Consider the following 22,630-nt stretch of genomic DNA (forward strand, 5'->3'; position numbering starts at 1 on the left):
CTAACAGGCTGCAAACCGGTACTGGCCCATGGCCTGGGGATTGCGGACCCCTGCTCTAGCTAATGAAAAGAGGATTACTTCCAGGGCTCTGTACTTGTTGTAGAGACATCCCCCCACCATCCCGCATATACCCTCCCGCCTCACCCTCCACACACACTACTAGAGCTGCTTATCTGCTCAGTACCTCTAGATGGAGAGGGGAAGTCTTAGGCATCCTGGAAAAAGAGGTCACTTTCTCTGGCTGTTTGCTCTTAGTAAGGCTCCTACTTCATTCTCCTTGCAGGTAACCCAGTCTCTCCTGATATTATTGGATGGATTCTCATTTGATCAGCAATAAAAATGAGTCTACCTAGACTATCTTCTGTTTCTAGTTTGTGGTTGGGAGAAGCTGGGTCTGGATCGTCTTTTACTGTTGTTTGGGAAGCTACTGGGATTTTCCTTGGGTGCTGGTGTCTTTAACCAGTCCTACTCACTCTTTCTACCTTTTAGAGTACTCTTTTAGTTGCTGCTTGCTTAATTCCTGATTCTACAGCTCTATTTAGTAGAGCATATAATGATAAACTTTTTAATACTTTTCTTTTTCCCCCAAAATGAGTCAAGTGAAGCATAATTCAGCAAGATGCTAAAGTATCTTCTGTGAAAATGAGTGTCTTGTCATAGAAAAGGTGATTCAGACCAACGACTATATTAACATACAGTACAGCAGTGGCACCAACCAATCAGAGCAAATTTAAAAGTCAGATAGTTTACAGTTGCCTTTCTGCTCAATATCAGCTCAAGTTGAAGTAGTTCAAGTGCCTCTACTGCAGAGAGCTTGTAGTATGCCAATATTTTTGTTGTTGCTTTGGAAGGCCTGCTGCAGTCACAGTTTACCAAATTTATCTGTCCATAGAAGTGAACCCATTTTGTTTATAGCTTTTCTTGGCACTGGTATTCTATGAAAGATTTGCAGAGGAAAGCTATGTTTATCAACATCAGTATCTACCTCATCTGAAGTATTGTATTAGATGTAATCATTTAATTAAAAAGTTATTTCTGAAAACGTTAAGGAGCACCTAATTCTACTTTGATTTTTAAAAATCTGATAAAATATTTCAACATATTTAAACTTTCTTTTAAACTGTTCCAAGAAATAAGATTTCAATGTATGGCCAAAGAAAATATTTATTGTGTTGTGTTGAAAATATACAGTCTAAAAATACTGACTGTTTCTGATGTCCTTATTTACATTTTCAATATTTTCTCTTTCCAGCTTTAAGGGACAATAGGATCGAGCTGGTTCGCGCTTCCTGGCATGAATTGAGTATTAGTGTCAGTGATGTGTCTCTCTCTGATGAAGGACAGTACACCTGTTCTTTATTTACAATGCCTGTCAAAACTTCCAAGGCCTATCTCACCGTTCTGGGTAAGTGCAAGGGACTAACACCATGTCATCTCAAAACCAGAATGATATATATTGCTACAGCAATGTAATTCAATACAAAAATATATTTTGAAGATTATATGAATAGATACAGTTTAATCCTTTCTCTGCTACATTTTAACACAGGCGTTTTAAAATCATTTAGTCACTTTCTGCATTTTATAAAGGGACAAAGATAGATTCAAAGATGTATATGACTGCTAGAAGGCCCATAGCTATTTTGTTTCTTAGCCAGCAATAGACACCGGTTCTCTTGATTTCAGCTAATTTCTTTTTTATCAAATAATCTATATGTTGTGTATATTCTGATACTTTTACAACATGATACAATAATGAGCATAGTGAGTTCGACTTGTGTTCTGTACTATGCTCCTTTATTTGATCATGTAAGTCACCTGATAAGGGCCTTTCTTGCTAACTTGTGGTTCTCAAATATGACCTGCTTGTGTATTTAGTGCATTTAAATGACCCTGATATTTCCATGTGTCTTCTCTCCTTTTAAAATTATATTTTCTAGATTCCTAAATGAAGTACCTAATGTCGCTTGAGCTTGCAGCTTGTAGTTTCTTTGTGCTTTTATTCTCTAAATATTGGGCCATTTTCCCAAAGGTGAAAGTGACACAAAAAAAGCAATACATTCATAGAGATTCTGAGGAAATAAAGTTGCAGCTCCGAGCTCTCTGTGATTCCACAGACGTCAGTGCCCCAATCAGCTGAAATTGCTGCAGTTCATTGAAACACACCTGCGTACTGAACAAGTTACAAGAATTTAAAGATTGATTTTTTCCCCCAAGCTCGCTTCCCTCTTTAGATAGAAAAAGGCACAATGTTGCATTTAAAAGGACTAACACATGCTGTTCTTTTGGGTGGGAATATTAAAGTTAATCCAGCTAGTGAATTGGTTTTGTGCATAGGATATAAAACATATTTCTCTGCAAGTCACACTGGGACTATTTTATAAAAATCTTCACAAGTTTGCCATTAAAGACAAAATATACCCACTAAAATGGAGTATTTCAGGATAACAACTGCATAAGGTTAATGTATTGTTCTGTAGAGAGCCAATTTGAAATCCAAAGAATAGATGGCTGATGAATTCACTTTATTAAATGGTGATGTGGCATAGATTTTTTAAAAAGAAAGCAGGTAATATGTAGGTGAAGACAAAAAATGTTAAGAGGAGTTATGTTAATTTTTCATGTATCTTTGTTGTTCCTGTTGTTTAATTTGTACTTCTCATATTGGTGCTCTCCAACATTCTTCTTTTTTTTTGTTTTTTGAAACGGAGTCTCACTCTGTAGCCTGGCTGGAGTGCAGTGGCACCATCTCAGCTCACTGCAACCTCTGTCTCCCGCGTTCAAGCGATTCTCCTGCCTCAGCCTCCTGAGTAGCTGGGATTACAGGCACCTGCCACCATGCCCGGCTAATTTTTTTTTTTTTTTTTTTTTTTTTTTTGTATTTTTAGTAGAGACAGGGTTTCACCATGTAGGCCAGGATGGTCTCGATCACTTGACCTCGGTCTCCCAAAGTGTTGGGATTACAGGGATGAGCCACCGTGACTGGCCGCAAAATACAGAGACAATAATATTCTTTTTAAGCTTTAAGAACTATGAAATCAGGAAAGAAAGAAGCTAAAGTTAAATCATAATTTGGTAAGGGATAAAGAAATATGTTTTGTGAGTTTTTTTGTTTCTTCAATGCAATCTACCTTTTAAAATCTCTACACTAGTAAATTGTAAAATATATTAAATGATTGTTTTTAAGATTTACAAGAGTATTTTCACAGGTAAAATTTTACAATCGAGGCCAGGCACGGTGGCTCATGCCCGTAATCCCAGCACTTTGGGAGGCCGAGGTGGGTGGATCACTTGAGGTCAGGAGTTTGAGACCAGCCTGGCCAACATGATGAAACCCCCATCTCTACTAAAAAATACAAAAATTAGGCCAGTCACGGTGGCTCACGCCTGTAATCCCAGCGCTTTGGGAGGCTGAAGTGGGCAGATCACAAGGTCAGGAGTTCGAGACCAGCCTGGCCAACATGGAGAAACCCCCGTCTCTACTAAACATATAAAAATTAGCAGGGCATGGTGGCACCCACCTGTAATCCCAGCTACTCGGGAGGCTGAGGCAGGAGAATTGCTTGAACCTGAGAGGTGGAGGTTGCAGTGAACAGAGATTGCACCACTGCACTCCAGCCTGGGGTCAGAGCAAGACTCTATCTCAAAAAAAAAAAATACAAAAATTAGTCGGGCACGGTGGTGCACACCTGTAATCCCAGCTACTTGGGTGTCTGAGGCAGGAGAATCACTTGAACTCGGGAGGCAAAGGTGGCAGTGAGCTGAGATTGAGCCAGTCCACTCCAGCTGGGGCGACAGAGCGAGACTGTCTCAAAAAAAAACAAAAAAACAATTTAATTTAAAAAACTACTTTGAGCTATATGCATCTTACATACTTTTTGGATACTATATATTTATGTATCTGTACACATATATGTGTGTATGTATGCATATATACATTTATGTGTGTGTATATATATACATTTATGTGTATGCATATGTATATACATTTATGTGTATGCATATAGACATATACATCTATGTATGTATACACACACACATATGAAGCAGTTTATTACATAGTAGTTTGTTAATCTTGATTGAACTTCTTGTCAGTTAACCATCCAGTTCAGTTTCATGTGTGAAAGTAATAGACGTAATAACAAATCAACCCTGAAGATTGATGCTCACTTCATCATTTGCTTAAATTTCAGGTGTTCCTGAAAAGCCTCAGATTAGTGGATTCTCATCACCAGTTATGGAGGGTGACTTGATGCAGCTGACTTGCAAAACATCTGGTAGTAAACCTGCAGCTGATATAAGATGGTTCAAAAATGACAAAGAGATTAAAGGTAAAGAATAGAAAAACGAAAATCAAAATTAATGTGCTGAAACCAGTATGACATGTTAAGAAAAAGGCATTTTACATTATTTTTAAAACCATAGTGTCTCTTGTAGATTATGCATCATTTGAACCAGATTTACCCATTCTTAAGTAGGTAATTTACAAGATATGCTAATATATAAGTATGATCCCTGTGAGCCTCATTTTCCTCTTCCGTAAAATACGTTTAAAAATAATATATGCCTTATGGAAAAGTTGAGGGAATAATTAAGTTAATATATGAAGAAACATATAGATTCATATACTTCACAATAGTACATATTAGATATTATTATTTCAGAACTCATATATAATATTTAGGTTAAAGACAGAGAAACTGTATAAATTATTTCTTCAACTTAGTTTCGGGAATTATAGAGTTCTGAGAATAAAACTGGATAAAATCAATAAATTTGATTCCTGTTAATTCTCACCAAAGGCAAAAATGTGTACTTGTCTAAGTAAAAGTGCATACTTTAAATTCTTTATACATCTAAATTTAAACTCCTTCTCTCTCTGTCACACACACACACACACACACACACACACACACTCAAACATACATTCTTTAGGAGAGGAATAAGTTTATAAGGGAGATGGCTTGGTATTTAAATATAAGAATTATTTATGATGATTATTAAAACATATTTCCTATGCCATTGTAATATGTATTATTTTCAACATTATCTTCTATGAAACAGGTTTATGCAAACCATTCTACTTATTTTAAAATGTTATTTATCTATTTATTTTTAAGAGACAGGGTCTTGCTCTGTCACGCAGGCTGGAATGCAGTGGTACGATCATAGCTCACTGTACCTGGCACTCCTAGGCTCCAGTGATTTTCCCGCCTCAGCCTCCTGAGTAGTTGGGAATACAGGCGTGCACGACCATGCTTGGCTAATTTGTTTCACTTTTTGTAGAGATCATGCTATGTTGCCTAGGCTGGTCTCCAACTTCTGGGCTAAAGTGACCCTCCTGCCTCAGCCTCCTAAAGTGCTAGGATTGCAGGTGTGAGCCACCATGCTCAGACATTCTGATTATTTTAACCTATAATTGTGATACCTTATATCACACTAATTAACTCTTTGTAATGGGCGTGCAGGCTTAGCAGATAAGATTGCCTATATTACTGAGAAATTATGATTATAATCCATGCAATTATTTTTATCAGTTTCCTGTTTTAATTACTCTTTCTCTGCATATTTTTCCCAAAAACACCCTTATCCATAGTTTTACCCCGATCACTACTCTTGCCTTAGTATTTCTAATAAATATACATTATTGGATTACATTTTGAGAAATACGAGTCCCAAGACACAAGTTAGACATCTTATTATGCTAAATTAAATTTCAGGTTACCGTGTAACCTGATTCCTGAATTCTGTCAAGGCTCAGTAACATCCATTCTAATTCTGCCTCTAGGATATGTTAGTCTAGGCATTTCTGGACTTGGTTAGATCTCTCTTTAATGGATGTTCCACACTGCTTCCAGAGTTATCTTACTACAACAAGAATCTGATCCAGGCACTTTTCTTGCTTAAGCATTTCTAATGGAAAGCCCTAAACTTTAGAATAAGTTTAAAATCTGCTTTTGTAGCCTGTAAGAATTCTCCAGGCAGTGAACTCTTACACATCACATATTTCCTTTTGTGTGAAGGTCTTGGCTTACACTAAAATGCACTTCTTAGATACAATCCTTCAATGAATTACTTTATTATCTACGTGTTTTTTCTTCCTAAATTCTGACACAACTAGTTAATTAATTAGTTGTTTACTCACTTCTCATTTTCTTAGTATTTTATTTATGTTCCAAGGATTTGCCTCTTTTGTATCCTCAAGGAGGTCATACACTTTCACATATTAAGTACCTCATTAATATTGATTGATTGTTTTTCACATTGTAGCTGCATGACAAACCCATGATATACTCAAACATTTATAAAGGAGGTGAATTTTTGACAAAATTGGCCTCTGTTTTAAATGCCAAACAGATTTAATCATACATTGGGCAGGAGGGGAAAGATTTTTGCTCATATGAAGAAATATGAAAAGTTTAATCTTGTAAACAACATAGTTTAAAATCATCTGAATCAAGATCAGAACAACAATGAAGACAGAAACAGGTACAGAATCGGAATACGGTTCTATGCTGTATTGAAAACTTGTGAAGATCCCATTTTTTCTATGGCCTTCACTGCACTGCCATTTACAGAGCATTTATCTCTACACTTGCATCTATCATCTGTCTATCTATGTATCTATGTATCTATCTATCTAATCTTATAATCCTTTAGCATGTTTACATCGTTTGTCTCCCTAATCAGTTGGTGAACTTTCTGAGTGACATATATTTTATTTTTATAAGTGTATATGTAAATACAGTTAGGTGAAGACTATGGCACAAAGTGAATATTCACTATAGTCGCTGTTTCTGGATATGCTAAGCAAAATTTCACTCTTCCGTCCTTTAGCAAACCCTCCTCATTTAAAGGGGTAATCCACCTTATCTGGCACTATTTTGTCTTTTCAGGGATAAAAATTTGACTTCCTATTATCATCTAACTGTTTTTAGTATAATATCACTTGACACGTTTTAAAAAGACACTCCCTAGCATAAAATAAGGCAAACGGAAAAGACAGGCTAATCAAATTCAATTAAATTCCATTCAATAAGAAATTGTTAAAATGCCTCTCAATTTCACAGTATTCTATGGTGCATTAGTGAAGATGCAAATGAGAAACCAAGAAACTTGACCTGCAGCTGTTGAAGATGTCTTTGGGGTTATCAAACATGTTATGGAGAATATTTTCCTAAAATAGAAACGTTTATACAAATCTTTATCTTTTCTCTATCACTACCTAACATATTAATTTTATATCCAAGTTTCTGGGTAAAAGTCACTTGAAAGTGCTAGTTTATCACATTTTCTTGGCCACAATATGTCCATACTTGATTATAGAACAGTGGTTCTGAAGCTGTAGCCATTAAGCCCAGGGCATCCTCAAGTACAGGGTTTGCTGAATCTCAGATTATCAGGCCTTGATCCAAGATTTTCTGGTGGAGCAGGCCCACGGGGGAGCCTGAAAATGTGCGTGTTTACCATTGTGTTAAATGTGTGAATGATGTTGACCCTCCTGTTTCAGGATCATGTTGGTATGAAGAATATAAAATGAGGAGTATCAGTAAACTACACAGAAGTCCTGCCTCTGTCTCTGAGCTTTCTTTTTCTCCTTTGCTAAATAAGGATAATAATGGTTGCCTCAAAGTGCTTTTGCAAGAATTCTATATAAAATGACATGTATGAAGTGTTTTCAGAGTACAAGGAATCACTGAATACATTTTAGATATTATTATCAGTATCATTGTAATTTTTATTTTCAGGAAATCATGATGAGTTGTACCAATTCCTGAATTAGTCCTAGAAATATAAACAAATAAAACAAAAATATTCCTCCCAGGCTTTCACAGTTGAGAAAGAGACATAAAAACATAAGACGTAACAGGCACAGGTATATGAACTGGCTACAGTTTTGTGGAGAAGTAGCAGATATCAGCCCCACTTTGTGGGAGAGGTTAAGGCTCAACAGCTCGTTGATGGAAGCAGGCACTCAGTAAAGATCTGTTTATTGAGTAAATGTGTCTTAAACAATGTATAAACCAAACAGTGACTGAGGCAAGTCTCAGTCGATCTTGAGGTTTATTTTGCCAAGGTTGAGGACATGCCCAAGAAAATAACACAAATCACAGAAGCATCTGTGGTCTGTGCCTTTTCCAAAAAGGGTTTTGAGGACCTCAATATTTAAAGGGGAAAGAGAAAGCAGGAGGGGAATAAGAAGGGAAAAAGGGGTTTGGGGGAAGGGTAGACAATGAGGCAAGTGGCTACATTCTTGTGAGCGTTTGATTAGCTCTCCGTTCATCTATATTTTACATGAGAAAGAGAGAGCAGGGGAAAAGTAAATTATGCACTTGTCTCTCAGTCAATCTACATTTTACATAAGGTAACCATGTGAACAGAAGAAGTAGAGGAAGAAGTCGATTATGTACTGGTCTTGGATAGGCAGAGGGATTATTTCTAGTCTTTCTTTGTCTCATTCCTGTGAAGAAAAGCTGGTAATTTGCATTGTCATGGTTAGATTTTACAGAACTGTGTTTTAGGGCTAGTTTATAGGGAAGGCATGTATTCTGATAGATTATCAGACCCAGAAGGAATCTCCTTGTCAGTAATTTTGGAGAGAGACCATTTGGGGAGATACATGGCCTTCTATTATTATAAGGTTATGACATAGGTTTGTGAAATTGTAGCTATCAGTTTGTGAAAAAAAAGAAAGGCTTTTTTTTTTTTTTCATTACTGAGATCCCAAGCTTAACTTTCCCTTTGGTGCAGTGATTTTGGGATCCTGAGATTCCTATTTTCTTTAACAAAGGAGTGGAATTCATCATATGTGTTTGGGACAAAAGTAGGTGGTACGACACTTTGAAGAAATGAATTTCATATATCTATGCAGAGTAACAGCATGTGATTGAAATAACTATGAAACTTTATGTGTGGTATAGGCATGAGAAGTAAACAGAGGCAGGGTCCAGTTATGTCATGAAAGAGCTTTTATTCCAGATTAAGGGTTTGAAATTTATTCTATAGGCAATAGTGAGACTTTTTTTTAATAAGCTTTCAAAAGTAAAATGAAACAATCATAATTTCATCCAACTCTGTTTTTTGTCGCCTTTATGTGAGTTTTACTCAGAAATCCCTTTGGTGCCTCCGGGCAGAGCTGCATCCAAAACCACAGGTAGTTTCACTGCAGCCTTTAATCTTCTGCATAGCAAGAAAGTGAATATCTGCTACTTAGTGTGAGAAAAGACGTGCATTGCCTTCCTAAGTCTGTCAGCTCCCTGAGAGCTTACATTTACATTAAACTTGTCATTCCATGTATAAGTTTAGTTCTGTGCAGTTTGAGGATTTACTACTACAAAACTTCAAGATCTTTTCTACCTAACTAGCTTTTACATTAATGCATTAGGCAGCATTCTATGATAACCCTTAATTATCCACACCCTTGTATAAACCCTTCCCCTAGCGTGCAGGAGATAATTGTGAATATGATGTGATATGATTGCCTCGAATATGATACCTTATATTACAAAATGGGTTTTGCAGTTATCACTGTGGGCCCCTTTTGAGTTCATCAAAGGGAGATTATCAAGGATGGGCCTCATACAATGAGGTGAAGTCTTTAAGAAGGGGTGGAGTCATTATTTTCCTGGCCTAGAAGAAAACAAATAGGTATGCTGTGAATTGTTTATGGGTGCCATGTGGCAAAGAACTGTGGGTGACCTCTAGGAGCTGAAAGCAGTCCCAGGTGATAGCTAGTGAGAACATGGGGACATCAGACATATAGTCTCAAGGAAATTAATTTACTAACAATCAGAGAGCTTGAAGAGGACCCTAACTCAGATTGAAACTATAGCCCCAGCTAACATCTTTATTTAGCCAAGTGACACTGAGCAGAGGACAAGGTTTAGCCATATCTTGATTCCTCACTCACAGAAACCGTGAGATAATAAATATGTGTTGTTTTAAGCCATTAAACTTACAGTAATTTGTTACACAGCAATATTAGGAAACTGAGATCTAGAGAGACAGAATATTTATTCATGGTCACACATCTGGCAAAGACGAGCCTTGAAAATTCTGATTCTAAGACCCAGCACTTGGGTTTGGGGAGAAGTCTGAAGACTAGCTTAGTACTTAAGAGGCATTGCAAGCATGAGCTGGTAAGTACCTGAACTAATGGATGACAATGGAATTTTTTACAAAGAAATGGTTCTGAAAGAGAAGATAACTTTCAAGTGAACTTGGTGAATGATCAGGACAGATGGAGTAAAAGCAAGCATTAAGATTATAAAATTCAGGTGCCTAAATCACTTGGATAATGAATGTTTGCTCATTAAGAAAATGAGAGGCAGTAGGAGAAATTAATTCACACACAAATTATAATATGTTCATGATATGGTTTGGCTATGTCCCCACCTAAATCTCATCTTGAATTCTAGCTCCCACAATCCCGGTATGTCCTGGGAAGGACCTGGTGGGAGGTAATTGAATCATAGAGGTGTGTTTTCCCATGCTGTTCCAATGATAGTGAGTAAGTCTCATGAGATCTGATGGTTTTATAAAGGCAGTTCCCCTGCACGTGCTCTCTTGCCTGCCAACATTTAAGACATGCCTTTGCTCTTCCTTTGCCTTCCTCCATGATAGTGAGGCCTCCCCAGCCATGTGGAATTGTGAGTCCATTAACCCTCTTTTTCTTTATAAATTACTCATTTCAGGTATATCTTTATTAGCAGCATGAGACAGACTAATACACTAATGAGACACTGCTGTAAAGTTACCCAAAAATGTGGAGGCGACTCTGAAACTGGGTAACAGGCAGAAAGATAGGGACAGATGGGAGGTATCAGAAGAAGATAGGAAAATGTGGGACAATTTAGACTTGCCTAGAGACTTGGAGGGCTCAGAAAGCAGGAAGATGTGGGAAACTTTGGCACTTCCTAGAGACTTCTTGAATGGCTTTGATCAAAATGCTGATGGTGATATGGACAACAAAGTTCAGCCTCAGGTGGTCTCAGAGGGAGATGAGAAACTTATTGGGAACTGGAGTAAAGGTCATCCTTGCCATGCAAAGAGATTGGTGGCATTTTGCTGCTGCCATAGAGATCTGTGGAACAATTGAACTTCAGAGAGATAATTTAGAGTATATGGCAGAAGAAATTTCTAAGTGGTAAAACATTAAAGGGAAAGCAGAGCATAAAAGTAGGGGAAATTTGTAGCCTGCTGATGCAGTATAAAAGAAAACCCCATTTTCTGGGGAAACGATTCCCTATTTAATACATGGTGCTAGGAAAACTGGCTTAGACATATGTAGAAAGCTGAAACTGGATCCCTTCCTTACACCTTATACAAAAATTAATTCAAGATGGATTAAAGACTTAAATGTTAGACCTAAAACCATAAAAACCCTAGAATAAAACCTAGGCAATACCATTCAGGACATAGACATGGGCAAGGACTTCATGTCTAAAACATCAAAAGCAATGGCAACAAAAGCCAAAATTGAGAAATGGGATCTAATTAAACTAAAGAGCTTCTGCACAGCAAAAGAAACTACCATCAGAGTGAACAGACAACCTACAGAATGGAAGAAAATTTTTGCAATCTACTCATCTGACAAAGGGCTAATATCCAGAATCTACAATGAACCCAAACAAATTTACAAGAAAAAAACAAACAACCCCATCAAAAAGTGGGCAAAGGATATGAACAGACACTTCTCAAAAGAAGACATTTATGCAGCCAGAAGACACATGAAAAAATGCTCATCATCACTGACCATCAGAGAAATGCAAATCAAAACCACAATGAGATATCATCTCACACCAGTTAGAACGGCGATCATTAAAAAGTCAGGAAACAAAAGGTGCTGGAGAGGATGTGGAGAAATAGGAACACTTTTACACTGTCGGTGGGACTGTAAACTAGTTCAAACCTTGTGGAAGGCGGTGTGGCCATTCATCCGGGATCTAGAACTAGAAATACCATTTGACCCAGCAATCCCATTACTGGGTATATACCCAAAGGATTATAAATCATGCTGCTATAAAGACACATGCACACGTATGTTTATTGCGGCATTATTTACAATAGCAAAGACTTGGAACCAACCCAAATGTCCAACAATGATAGACTGGATTAAGAAAATGTGACACATACACACCATGGAATACTGTGCAGCCATAAAAAATGATGAATTCATGTCCTTTGTAGGGACATGGATGAAGCTGGAAACCATCATTCTCAGCAAACTATCACAAGGACAAAAAACCAAATACCACATGTTCTCACTCATAGGTGGGAATTGAACAATGAGAACACATGGAAACGGGAAGGGGAACATCACACACTGGGGCCTGTTGTGGGGTTGGGGGAGGGGGGAGGGATAGCTTTAGGAGATATACCTAATGTTAAATGATGATTTCATGGGTGCAGCACACCAACATGGCACATGTATACACATGTAACTAACCTGCACATTGTGCACATGTACCATAAAACTTAAAGTATAATTAAAAAAAAAAACAAAAAACATTTTCTGGGGAGAAATTCAAGTGGGCTGCAAAAATTTGCATAAGTAATTAGGAGCCAAATGTTAATCACCAAGACAATGAGGAAAATGTCTCCAGGGCATGTCAGAGACCTTCAGGGCAGCCCCTCCCATTACAGGCCCAGAGGCCTAGAAGGGAAAAATGGTTTCCTAGGCCAGGTCTAGGGACTTCTGCTGTGTGCAGCCTCTGGACATGTTCCCTTGCACCCCAGCTGCTTCAGCTCCAGCTGTGGCTAAAAGGGGCCAACATACGGCTCAGGATGCTGCTTCAGAGGGTGCAAATCCCAAGCCTTAGTGGCTTACATGTGGTGTTGAGCTTGTGGGTGCAAAAAGTCAAGAATTGAGATTCTGGAACCTCTGCCTAGATTTCAGAGGATGTATGGAAATGCCTGGATGTCAAAGCAGAAGTTTGCTGCAGGGGCAGGGCCCTCATGGAGAACTTCTGCTAGGGCAATGTGGAAGGAAAATTGCGGTCATAACACCCACAGAGAGTCCTGACTGAGGCACTGCCTAGTGGAGCTGTAAGAAGAGGGCCACTGTCCTCTAGACCTGAGAATGGTAGATCCACTGAGCTTGAAGCCTGCACCTGGAATAGCTGCAGACACTCACGCCTGCTATGAATGCAGCTGGGAGGGGGGCTGTACCCTACATAGCCATGGGGGTGCAGCTGCCTAAGGCCGTGGAAGGCCACTTCTTGCATCAGTGTGACCTGGACATGGGAGCCCACCTCTTGCATCAGTGCGACCTGGATGTGAGACATAGAATCAAAGGAGATCATTTCGGAGCTTTAAGATTTGGCTGCCCTGCCAGATTGTGACAATGCACAGGGCCTGTAGATCCTTCATTTTGACCAATTTCTCCCATTTGGAACAGGTGTATTTACCCAATAACTATACCCCCATTGTATCTAAGAAGTAACTAACTACATTTGATTTTACAGGCTCATAGGCAGAAGGGTCTAGCCTTGTCTCAGATGAGACTTTAGACTGTGGACTTTTGAGTTAAGGCTGAAATGACTTAAGACTTCAGGGGACTGTTGGGAAGGCATGATTGGTTTTGAAATGTGGGGGCAATCTGTGTCCCCATCCAAATCTTATCTTAAATTGTAGCTCCCATAATTCCCAGGTGTTATGGGAGGGACCCAGTGGGAGGTAAATGAATCACAGGGGAAGTTTTTCCATGCTGTTCTCATAATAGTGAATAAGTCTCATGAAATCTGATGGTTATATAAAGGGCAATTCCCCTGCACACTCTCTCTTGCCTGCTGCCATGGAAGACGTGCCTTTGCTCCTCCTGTGCTTTCTGCCATGAGGCCTCCCCAGCCTTTGCTCCTCCTTTGCTTTCTGTGAGGCCTCCCCAGCCATACGGAACTGTGAGTCCATTAAACCTCTTTTTCTTTATAAATTACTCAGCCTTGGGGGTGTCTTTATTAGTAGTGTGAGAATGGAGTAATACAGTTCATTCTTTAAAATGTTGAGGTTAAGGCTGGGCATGGTGTCTCATGCCTCTAATCCCAGCCCTTTGTGGGGCTGAGGCAGGAGGATCAATTGAACCCAAGACTTGGACATCAGCCTGGACAAAATAATGAGATCCTCTCTCTACAAAAAATTTAAAAATTAGCCGGGTGTGGTGGCACATTAGTCTCAGCTGCTTGGGAGGCTGGGGTTGGAAGATCATTTGAATCTGGAAGTTTGAGGTTGCAGAGAGCCATGATAGCACCACTGCATTCTAACCTGGGTGACATAGTAAGACCTTGTCTCAAATAAAAGAGAAAAAAGTTTGGGGTTGAAGTAATTATACAGAATTTAAAAGGTTATGCTTATAGTAGGTTTTTGAAGTTAATGAGGAAAGAGATTTTGACTATATAAAGATCTGCCATTCTGTAATAAGAAATGTTTAAGTTTTAGCCTTTTAAAATAGCCATTTCTCATTATGTGTACAGTATGCTTCAAACAGAACTTCTCTCCACATGTGTTCCCTGCCCTGAGAATTATGCTGTGTACACCTGGTTAGCCACCAAAGCTGGACTCTGTAGTGGGTCATTGAAGTTTGCCAGGATCTAATGGTATTGCCATTATTCTATAAGCATTATTTACTTATTATATACCGTGTGTTTCAAAATGTTTGGCCATTAAGCTCGAATTGACATTAGCTATGTTTCCTTGTGTGAGTAGGTTGTTGCCATACATTTTAATGTCAATCAAAGATAGTGCAGCTTCTAATTTTCAAGTTGGCAAAATATAGCATAATTTTACTGTAAGCTACTTAGTAAATAATATATCGGCAGTTGGAGAAGAGTGAATTTCTGAATGCTGTGTTTCTCAAAAAGTGGCCTTTAGACCACTTAGATTAGAATCACCTCAGGTGGTAGTTTACAAAATGCAGATTCCTGGTTTTAAAGTAGACTTATGAAGTCCGAATTCCTGGTTGTCAGGCCTAAAAATTCCATTATTTCTCATGTATTTGTAATGTTCCTTATTATTAATAGAGTTTCAGAACCTGTGGGATTAGAGACTAAAAAGCAAAGCATTACTAGGTATTTAGGAAAGAAAGGAAGGGGCTTCCTACAGTACTAAATTTAGAAAATGACTCTTAGCATTCTGCGTACCTTATGAGTTCTTTCTTAGAAGAGGATTCTGGAATATGGAATCAGGATGTACGTTAGCATTATTAATGTTTCTGAGAATTACAGCAATAATTGCTTTAACCTATATCTTAGTAATATTCTCTGGCCATATAACTATTTTTTAATTTCTTTCTTTATTTCTTGCTTGCTTGTTTTACTTTTTTTTGGATTAAGCTTTGTGGAAACTACTTGATAAATGGTAGATTATTTTTTTGTTTATTTTATTTGGTGTTGCAAAACTGGTTCTGTCCTAAGGACCCATTCAACATCAGTTGTATAAAACCTTAATTTGAATGAGTAAAATATTAACATGTAAACCAGACATTGCAAATTCTTTAAATTAAACATGAAGAGGAAGAGATTTGTGTCCCCTGAGTTTAAAGTCCCTGCATCATGTATAATAAGAAGGAATTTAAAATATCACTATTTAAACTTATAGTATATGCCATAGATCTATTATTTTTATGTTCCTTTATTTATACTTACTGCTTTGAAAGTGGCCTTGCCATTTCATCCAGAACATGCTGGGCACTATATAAAGTGAGAAAAATTAATAGCATTTAAATGTGGGTACATATATCTGCGTGTGCGTGTGCGTGCACATAACTTGAAGTTTTCTCAATGGTGTTAAATGCGCTACCTCAAGACTCAGGCAATACTAGGAGATACTTAAGTCACTCTATAGAAGGAGATATAATGATTGTTCCAGGTGTATATGAGTGGTTGAGTTGAAAGAATAATCACCAGAAATCGTTGAGAGTCTTTACTTTTTCATATTTATTTTAAAAATAAATTTATTAAGATATAATTGACAAAAATCAATCTATAGATACTAAAATTTTGCAATTTATTAAGTTTTGACAAATGTCTGTAGTAGTGAAACCATCACCAGAAACAAGATAAAAAATGTATTTATTATCCCCAAAAGTTTATTCATATCCTTTCTAACACCTTCCCTGTACCTTCTCTGTCCACTCTCCACCTCAGTCCCAGGAAACCATTGTTCTGCTTTATGGTACAATAGATTAGTTTGCATTTTCTGCAATTTTGCATAAAAAGAATCACAGGGTCTGTACATATCTTTCTTTTATTTTTGAGTTTCAACATAAGTATTTGAGACTCATTCATGTTGTTGCATGTACATAGTTTCTTCTGTGTTTTCTTGCTGAGTAGTATTCTATTGTGTGGATATATACACCACAATTAGTTACCTGTTTACCCCGTGATGGACATGCAGGTTGTTTATAGTTTGCAGATGTTATAATAAAGCTACTATGAACATTTGTGGGTAAAATTTTGTATGGCTATTTGTCTTCATTTTTCTTAGGCAAATGCCTAGATGCAGACTAACTGGATAATCTGGTAGCCATATATTTAACTTTTTAAAGACCTTGCCATTTTCCAAAATGTTTGTACTAATTCATAAAATCCAATTCATTTATTGTGTATATATATATATATATATATTTTTTTTTTTTTGAGACGGAGTCTCACTCTGTCTCCCAGGTTGGAGTGCAGTGGTGCAATCTTGGCTCACTGCAACCTCTGCTTCCTGGGTTGGAGCAGTTCTCCTGTCTCAGCCTCCTCAGTAGCTGGGATTACAGGTGTGCACCAACACGCCTGGCTAATTTTTGTAATATTAGTAGAGACAGGGTTTCATCATTTTGACCAGGCTAGTCTTGAACTCCTGACCTCAGGTGATCCACCCACCTTGGCCTCCCAGAGTACTGGGATTACAGGTGTGAGCCACCGCACTCAGCTGTATTACTATTATATTTTAGTTTTATGACTCATGCTTTAGTTTTGTATGTGAGAAATTTTTATCTAATGCAAGATCACAAAAATTATACATATACATTTTGCCATTTAGGTTTAGGTTTTGAATCTATTTTGAGTTAATTTTTGGATTTTTAATGCCTTTGTTATTACTACCAGGTGAATTATTTTCGGGTCAGTTTCCATTGATTGATTTATTTCCTCATTGTAGACAGCATTTTCCTGCTTCTTTGAATGCATTATGGTTTTTTATTAGACTCCAGATGCTGTAAATTTACCTTTTTATTGTATATTTTCATATTGCCAAAAATATTCTTAAGCTTTATTCTAGTCAAGTTACTTAGAGGTTAGTCCTTTCAGAGGTTTTTAAAAATTTATTAAGTGGGACCAGAGCAGTATTTGACTAGGAATTATGTTTTTCATGTTTATTGATGTAAAATTTTTCTGTGTATCCAGTGCCTTCAATTGTAAGGATTTTGATTCTGGCTGATGGCAATAGGCACCATTTACAGTCCTGTTTGAACATCATATGCAATTTCCTCTAATCCTTTCAAATAGATCTTGTCCCAGCCCCAGTTTCCTTACACAGATGCACTGATTAGTTCTTAAGCGAATACTGGGGAGAGCACTATGGATGTCTGGAGTCCACTCTTTGTCCATCTCTCTTCTTGGTACTCTGCTCTGCAAACTGATTTTGCCTTCTCAGGCTCCCAGTTTCATCACCTTAACTCAAAGAGGCCACCAAATTCTGCTTGGGTTCCCCTCCATGCAACACATCGTGTAAAATCTCTCAAGATATTAAGCACAGACAATTTTAGGGTTCATCTCATTTATTTTCCATCTGTAAGAGATCATTTTTCATTATGATGTTCAATTGTTTTAAAAATTGTTGTTTTCAGGTGAAAACAACAATTTGTCTCTGTTGCTTCATCTAGCCTAGAAGGAGTAGTCTTTGTCATTTTGTTTTGAATTGTAGAGAAATATACTTTTATTTCAATGGTAGTGTGTCTCAATCTTTTTGCTTGTTTAAGATTTATGAGAAATTTAAAAGATGATAATGAATGGGAGGGAAACATATCCATACTTATTTTGACAGACTATTTTAAATTAAAAATCATGCTAGTTTTGAGGTTAGACATTATTTTGCTTAGTTACGGGAATTTAGTGTTGTTATGAATTCCTATACATTGTTGGAATGGAAAAGAAAATTTCGGTATGTATATCATGAGATACATAAAAACATTTTTTTAAAATTTTTACTGGATTTTACTTAATGTCAAGGAATTGACCAAAGAAATAGCTTCTTTTTAAACATGTGATTAATTAATGTTGTTAATCAATGTATTTAATTTAAGGGTTAAAGCAAGTGCATAGCTTAATCATCTAGCACTCATAAGCCCATGAGTAATGCTGACATTATAATAACAAAAATATTCAAATTTGCTAGCTCCATAGCTCTCATCCGGTGATGGAGGGACTTAATTACTGCTCAAATTTTCTTCAGTTGTTTCCAAAAAATCCTTTATGGCTTCTTCATATGCGAGGAAAATACCTCTTTCATTCGTTAACTTTGAATTTTTCATGGAAATTCACTCCATGATCCTTGTGGCACATAGGGGGAGAAGGTAGCTTTTCCCATTACCTTTGGCTAATGACCTTCTTTGAATGCATAAGATATTTTACAAAATTTATGAATCATATTTTACTAAAATTGACTCATTAGTTAATTGATAACCCTGTGTCTATGAAAAATACAAAAATTAGCTGGGCGTGGTGGTGCACACCTGTAATCCCAGCTACTGGGGAGGCTGAGGCAGAATTGCTTGAACCTGGGAGGCAGAGGTTGCAGTGAGCCAAGATGCTGCCATTGCACTCCAGCCTGGGTGACAAGAGCAAAATTCCATCTCAAAAAACAAAACAAAACAAAAACAAACATAAAAAGACATTAGATCCAAAGAGTTTTTCACAATATGATCAGATTGATGTCTTACTGTAGCAGTAACTAAATGAGTTGGTAAATTACCTTCCATTTGTGTTGGCAATGGGAAGTTGATTGAGATAGATTATTTTACTTACATTATGTTATAGTACAGATTACAGTTGGATCATTAAGTTCAAGTGCATTCATTGTCTACTATTTTATTTACTAGTTTGGAAATAAAATACTCTGTTTACTGAAAGTAGTCATTATATAAAAAGTCTTCCAAGGTAATCTTCCAAGAGAATAACCAATCTTGCCTTTCCATCACATTTTTCTCTTCAATCAATAACTCTAAATTTAAAGTGTTATTTGTATACCTCCCAAATTGAAGCCAAACATGGGGTTAGCTATTTTTATTTATTTTCACATAGAAACACTATTTAGATATAATTCATGTCATCAAATTCATGTATACAATTTAATAGTTTTTAGTAAATTCACAGAACTATGAAACTCTCACTACAATAAATTTCACATTTTTATGATTCTACAAGAAATCTGTTAGTGATAACTCCCGACTTTCCCCCAGCTGTCTCCACCCTAACTCTAAGCAACCACAAATCTACTTTCTGTCTGTATAAAATTGCCTACTGTGGACATTTCATCTACAAAAATATATATTATGTGTTTTTTGTGATTAGCTTAGCATAAGCTAATATCGTCTGTGTTGTAGCATATATCAGTACTTTATTCTTTATAGTTGCCAAATAATATATCATTTTATGCATATTCCATATGTTATTTATTCATTCATTAGTTGATGTGCATTTGGGTTTTTATGCTTTGGGGCTATTATTTTAAAACTCTGCTATAAAAATTTAGGTGCCAGGTTTTGTGTAGAAATATGCTTTCAATTCTCTTGAGTATATTCCTGAGAATAATATTGCTGGACTAAGTGGTTTCTGCTTCATACACCTTAGGTGCTCTCTTTACATAGATGTATACATACTTATAATTGTTATATCTTTCTAATGGATGGTCTTTTCTATCATTTTGAAATGTTCTCCATTATTTTAATAACATTTTATTTTAAAATCTGCTTTGATATTAGTATAGTCACTCTAGCTTTCTGTTGCTTGCTGTTTGTATCATATATTATTTTTCATCCTTTTATTTTCAGTCCATTTGTATCTTTAAATCTAAAGTGTATCTCCTGTAGAAAGCATATATTTTTATCATTTAAAAAAATACGGTTTTATAATCTCCGCTTTTTTATTGAATTTTTAATCAACTCACCTGTAATCTTATAATTGAGATTGGTTAATTTCCATGTATGATATTACAATAATTGATATAGGTTTATTTTCATCCATGATTTTACATTTATCTTCTATGTTTCATGTCATTTTTGTTTTACGTTCATTCTTTACCACTTTATGCTACATGAAATAAATATTTTCTAGTTTAACATTTTAATTCCTGTAACAATTTTTCACTTTACTTTTAAATTATATTGTTAGTAGATGCTCTCAGGCATATCATATATATTAACTTATCAGAATCTAAATCAGATTCATAATAATGTAATTCAGAAGATATAGAAATGCTACTACAATATAGCTGTTTGCTCTTTCTCCCATTTTTGTAGTATTGTTGTTAAACATATTACATTTTAAGATGTTAAAAACACAACAATACATGGTTACAATTATTACTTCATATAGTGTTATGTCTTTAATAAAGCTGAGAAAAGCAAGGATACCAAGTACCTAAAATTTGTTACATAAAACATATTATATATGTTTTTAATTCTCCTAATTTCTTCCTGCAAATTCAAGTTACCACCTAGAATCATTTCCTTATTCTACTAAAAGCTTACTTTTTATCTACTTCCTTTGTGCTGTTATTGTCTTATGTTATAGACCCTGTAATACAATGATAAATAATTGTTTTACATCATTAATTTTGTTTCCCTGAAGAATCTTTGTTCTGATTATTATTTTTTAATCACTTGAGAAGAAAAAAGAAACATGCCATTTTAACCTCTTTTTAATTATACAATTACCTTTACTGGTGCTTTTTTTTTTCTTTTCTATCTGAGATCACTTGTTAACTTTCCTTAACATTTCTTATAAGGCAGGACTGCTTTAATAACTTCTCTTAGATTTTGTTTACCTGAAAAATATTTTATTTCACTTTCATTTTTGAAAAACAATTTTACTGGATATAAGGTTCTTAGCTGACATTTTTTCCTTCTTTTAGCACTTGGGATATGCTACCCAGCTACCTTCTGACCTTCATTGGTTTTGATGAAAAGTCAATTGTCAAGGGAGTTCCTTTGTAAAAGTACCTGTTGTTGTTGGCTTATTGTTTCTTGATTTGGATGAGGTATTTCTATTGCAGGGTGATGTCATTCCTCAGGAAGCACAGGCTTTGGCAGGTGCACACTCACTGTGGGAGGATAATGGCTTCAGTAGGGTTCTCACTGAATGTCTTTCTTTCCTGTTGTCTCTGTTAAGCTTTCTGCTTATGTTAGTATCACACCCAGTGATTCCCCTTCACTATTTGTCAGCTGGTTGCACTACTGTTTTCAGTAATGCTATGTGCATAAGTTGTTCTATAGCTTGATCCATTTAAATCCAGAATCCTTTGCTGGGCTTTTCTTGTTTTGTTTTGTTTTTTATTGAGGCCAGTCTTTGAGATTTTCTTTAACTTGTGATGACAGGAAGGCCGTTGCTAGTTGTCTCTTTCTCTGGTTTTCTTTTATAAACTAGCTGGCCTATGGTTTAGCGTGCTTATTCATCTAGACACAAGGGCTTTCTTACTTGCTTTCCTCCAAAGTCTCCACTTTGAACTTCCCCCAACTCTGTTCCAAATAGTTGGTTCCCTTAGAGAGCTTCAGAAAAACACTTCCCTGTTATAGCTGGCTTCTTCCCTGGACAAAATGGTGGTAGCTTCCAGTCTTCTTGCTTTGTCTCTTCTGGATTGAAATCTCCCCTCTATAAGCTAAAGTGAGAGCTATTGGGGTCCCTTTATTCTTGGCATATGAGCAGGGACTGGGTGAAAGAAGAGAGCCCCAACCTTTCAGCCACACCACCTGGAATTTTGACTCTGCAACCAAGAGTAATAATGACTGAAATAAGAAACGCTGGCAGCCTGCCTCTTCTGGAAAGGACCTTAGTCCTTGGTTGAGGAAACATGGATCTCCACCTTGGGTACATCTATCCAGTTTTCCTCATGCTGAGTTGGGGATGAGGTTGAATTAGGGAGAAAGTCATGGTTCAAATACCATAGACTCTATATCTGTTCTTACTAAGATTTGCTAGTTTTTTAAAATAATTAGTTGTTCATTTGCTATACACCCTTGGCACAATTTTCAGAGACCTTAAATATGTATGTGTGTTTTAAAATAGTTTTCACTAGTGATGGTTGTTTAGCTGGAGAGAAAGTCTGCAGAGCTACTTATTTAGCACGATGTTCAGGAGTTGCCCCCAATTTCTTTTTCATACTCATACGTTTTCATGATATTGACTGGTAAATTATTCTAATTTGTCTTCTTAAAAATATATTCCTCTCTTTATGTTTACATATCCTTTTGTCTCTCACTTCCTGCTAATTTTTCATAGATAAAATCTGTATTTTTCTTATTTTACACTCAAAAAATGTCTTTATTTTTTGCCTCTATAGGAGATGAAGTTATTTTATAATTTTCTTTTTCCCGTAAGTATAGACAATGTTTAGTAATGTTATTTCCCCTTTTTTTTTGCAAAATTTATATGGA

At 36.5% G+C, this 22,630-nt stretch overlaps 1 protein-coding gene across 6 annotated transcripts in view; it reads left to right on the plus strand.

The window, feature by feature from the left end:
• CADM2 (cell adhesion molecule 2) overlaps positions 1 to 22,630 on the plus strand; it is a 1,121,146-nt gene that overhangs the window by 923,458 nt on the left and 175,058 nt on the right. For all 6 annotated transcript variants that reach the window (XM_024245141.3, XM_054551669.2, XM_063721866.1 and 3 more), the window contains 2 exons: positions 1,253 to 1,405; positions 4,194 to 4,331. In XM_024245141.3, coding sequence (XP_024100909.2) covers positions 1,253 to 1,405; positions 4,194 to 4,331 — 291 coding nt within the window. The remainder of the gene's footprint in view (positions 1 to 1,252; positions 1,406 to 4,193; positions 4,332 to 22,630) is intronic.

This window comes from Pongo abelii, chromosome 2 (genome assembly GCF_028885655.2).
Source record: "Pongo abelii isolate AG06213 chromosome 2, NHGRI_mPonAbe1-v2.0_pri, whole genome shotgun sequence".
Lineage (NCBI taxonomy): Eukaryota > Metazoa > Chordata > Mammalia > Primates > Hominidae > Pongo > Pongo abelii.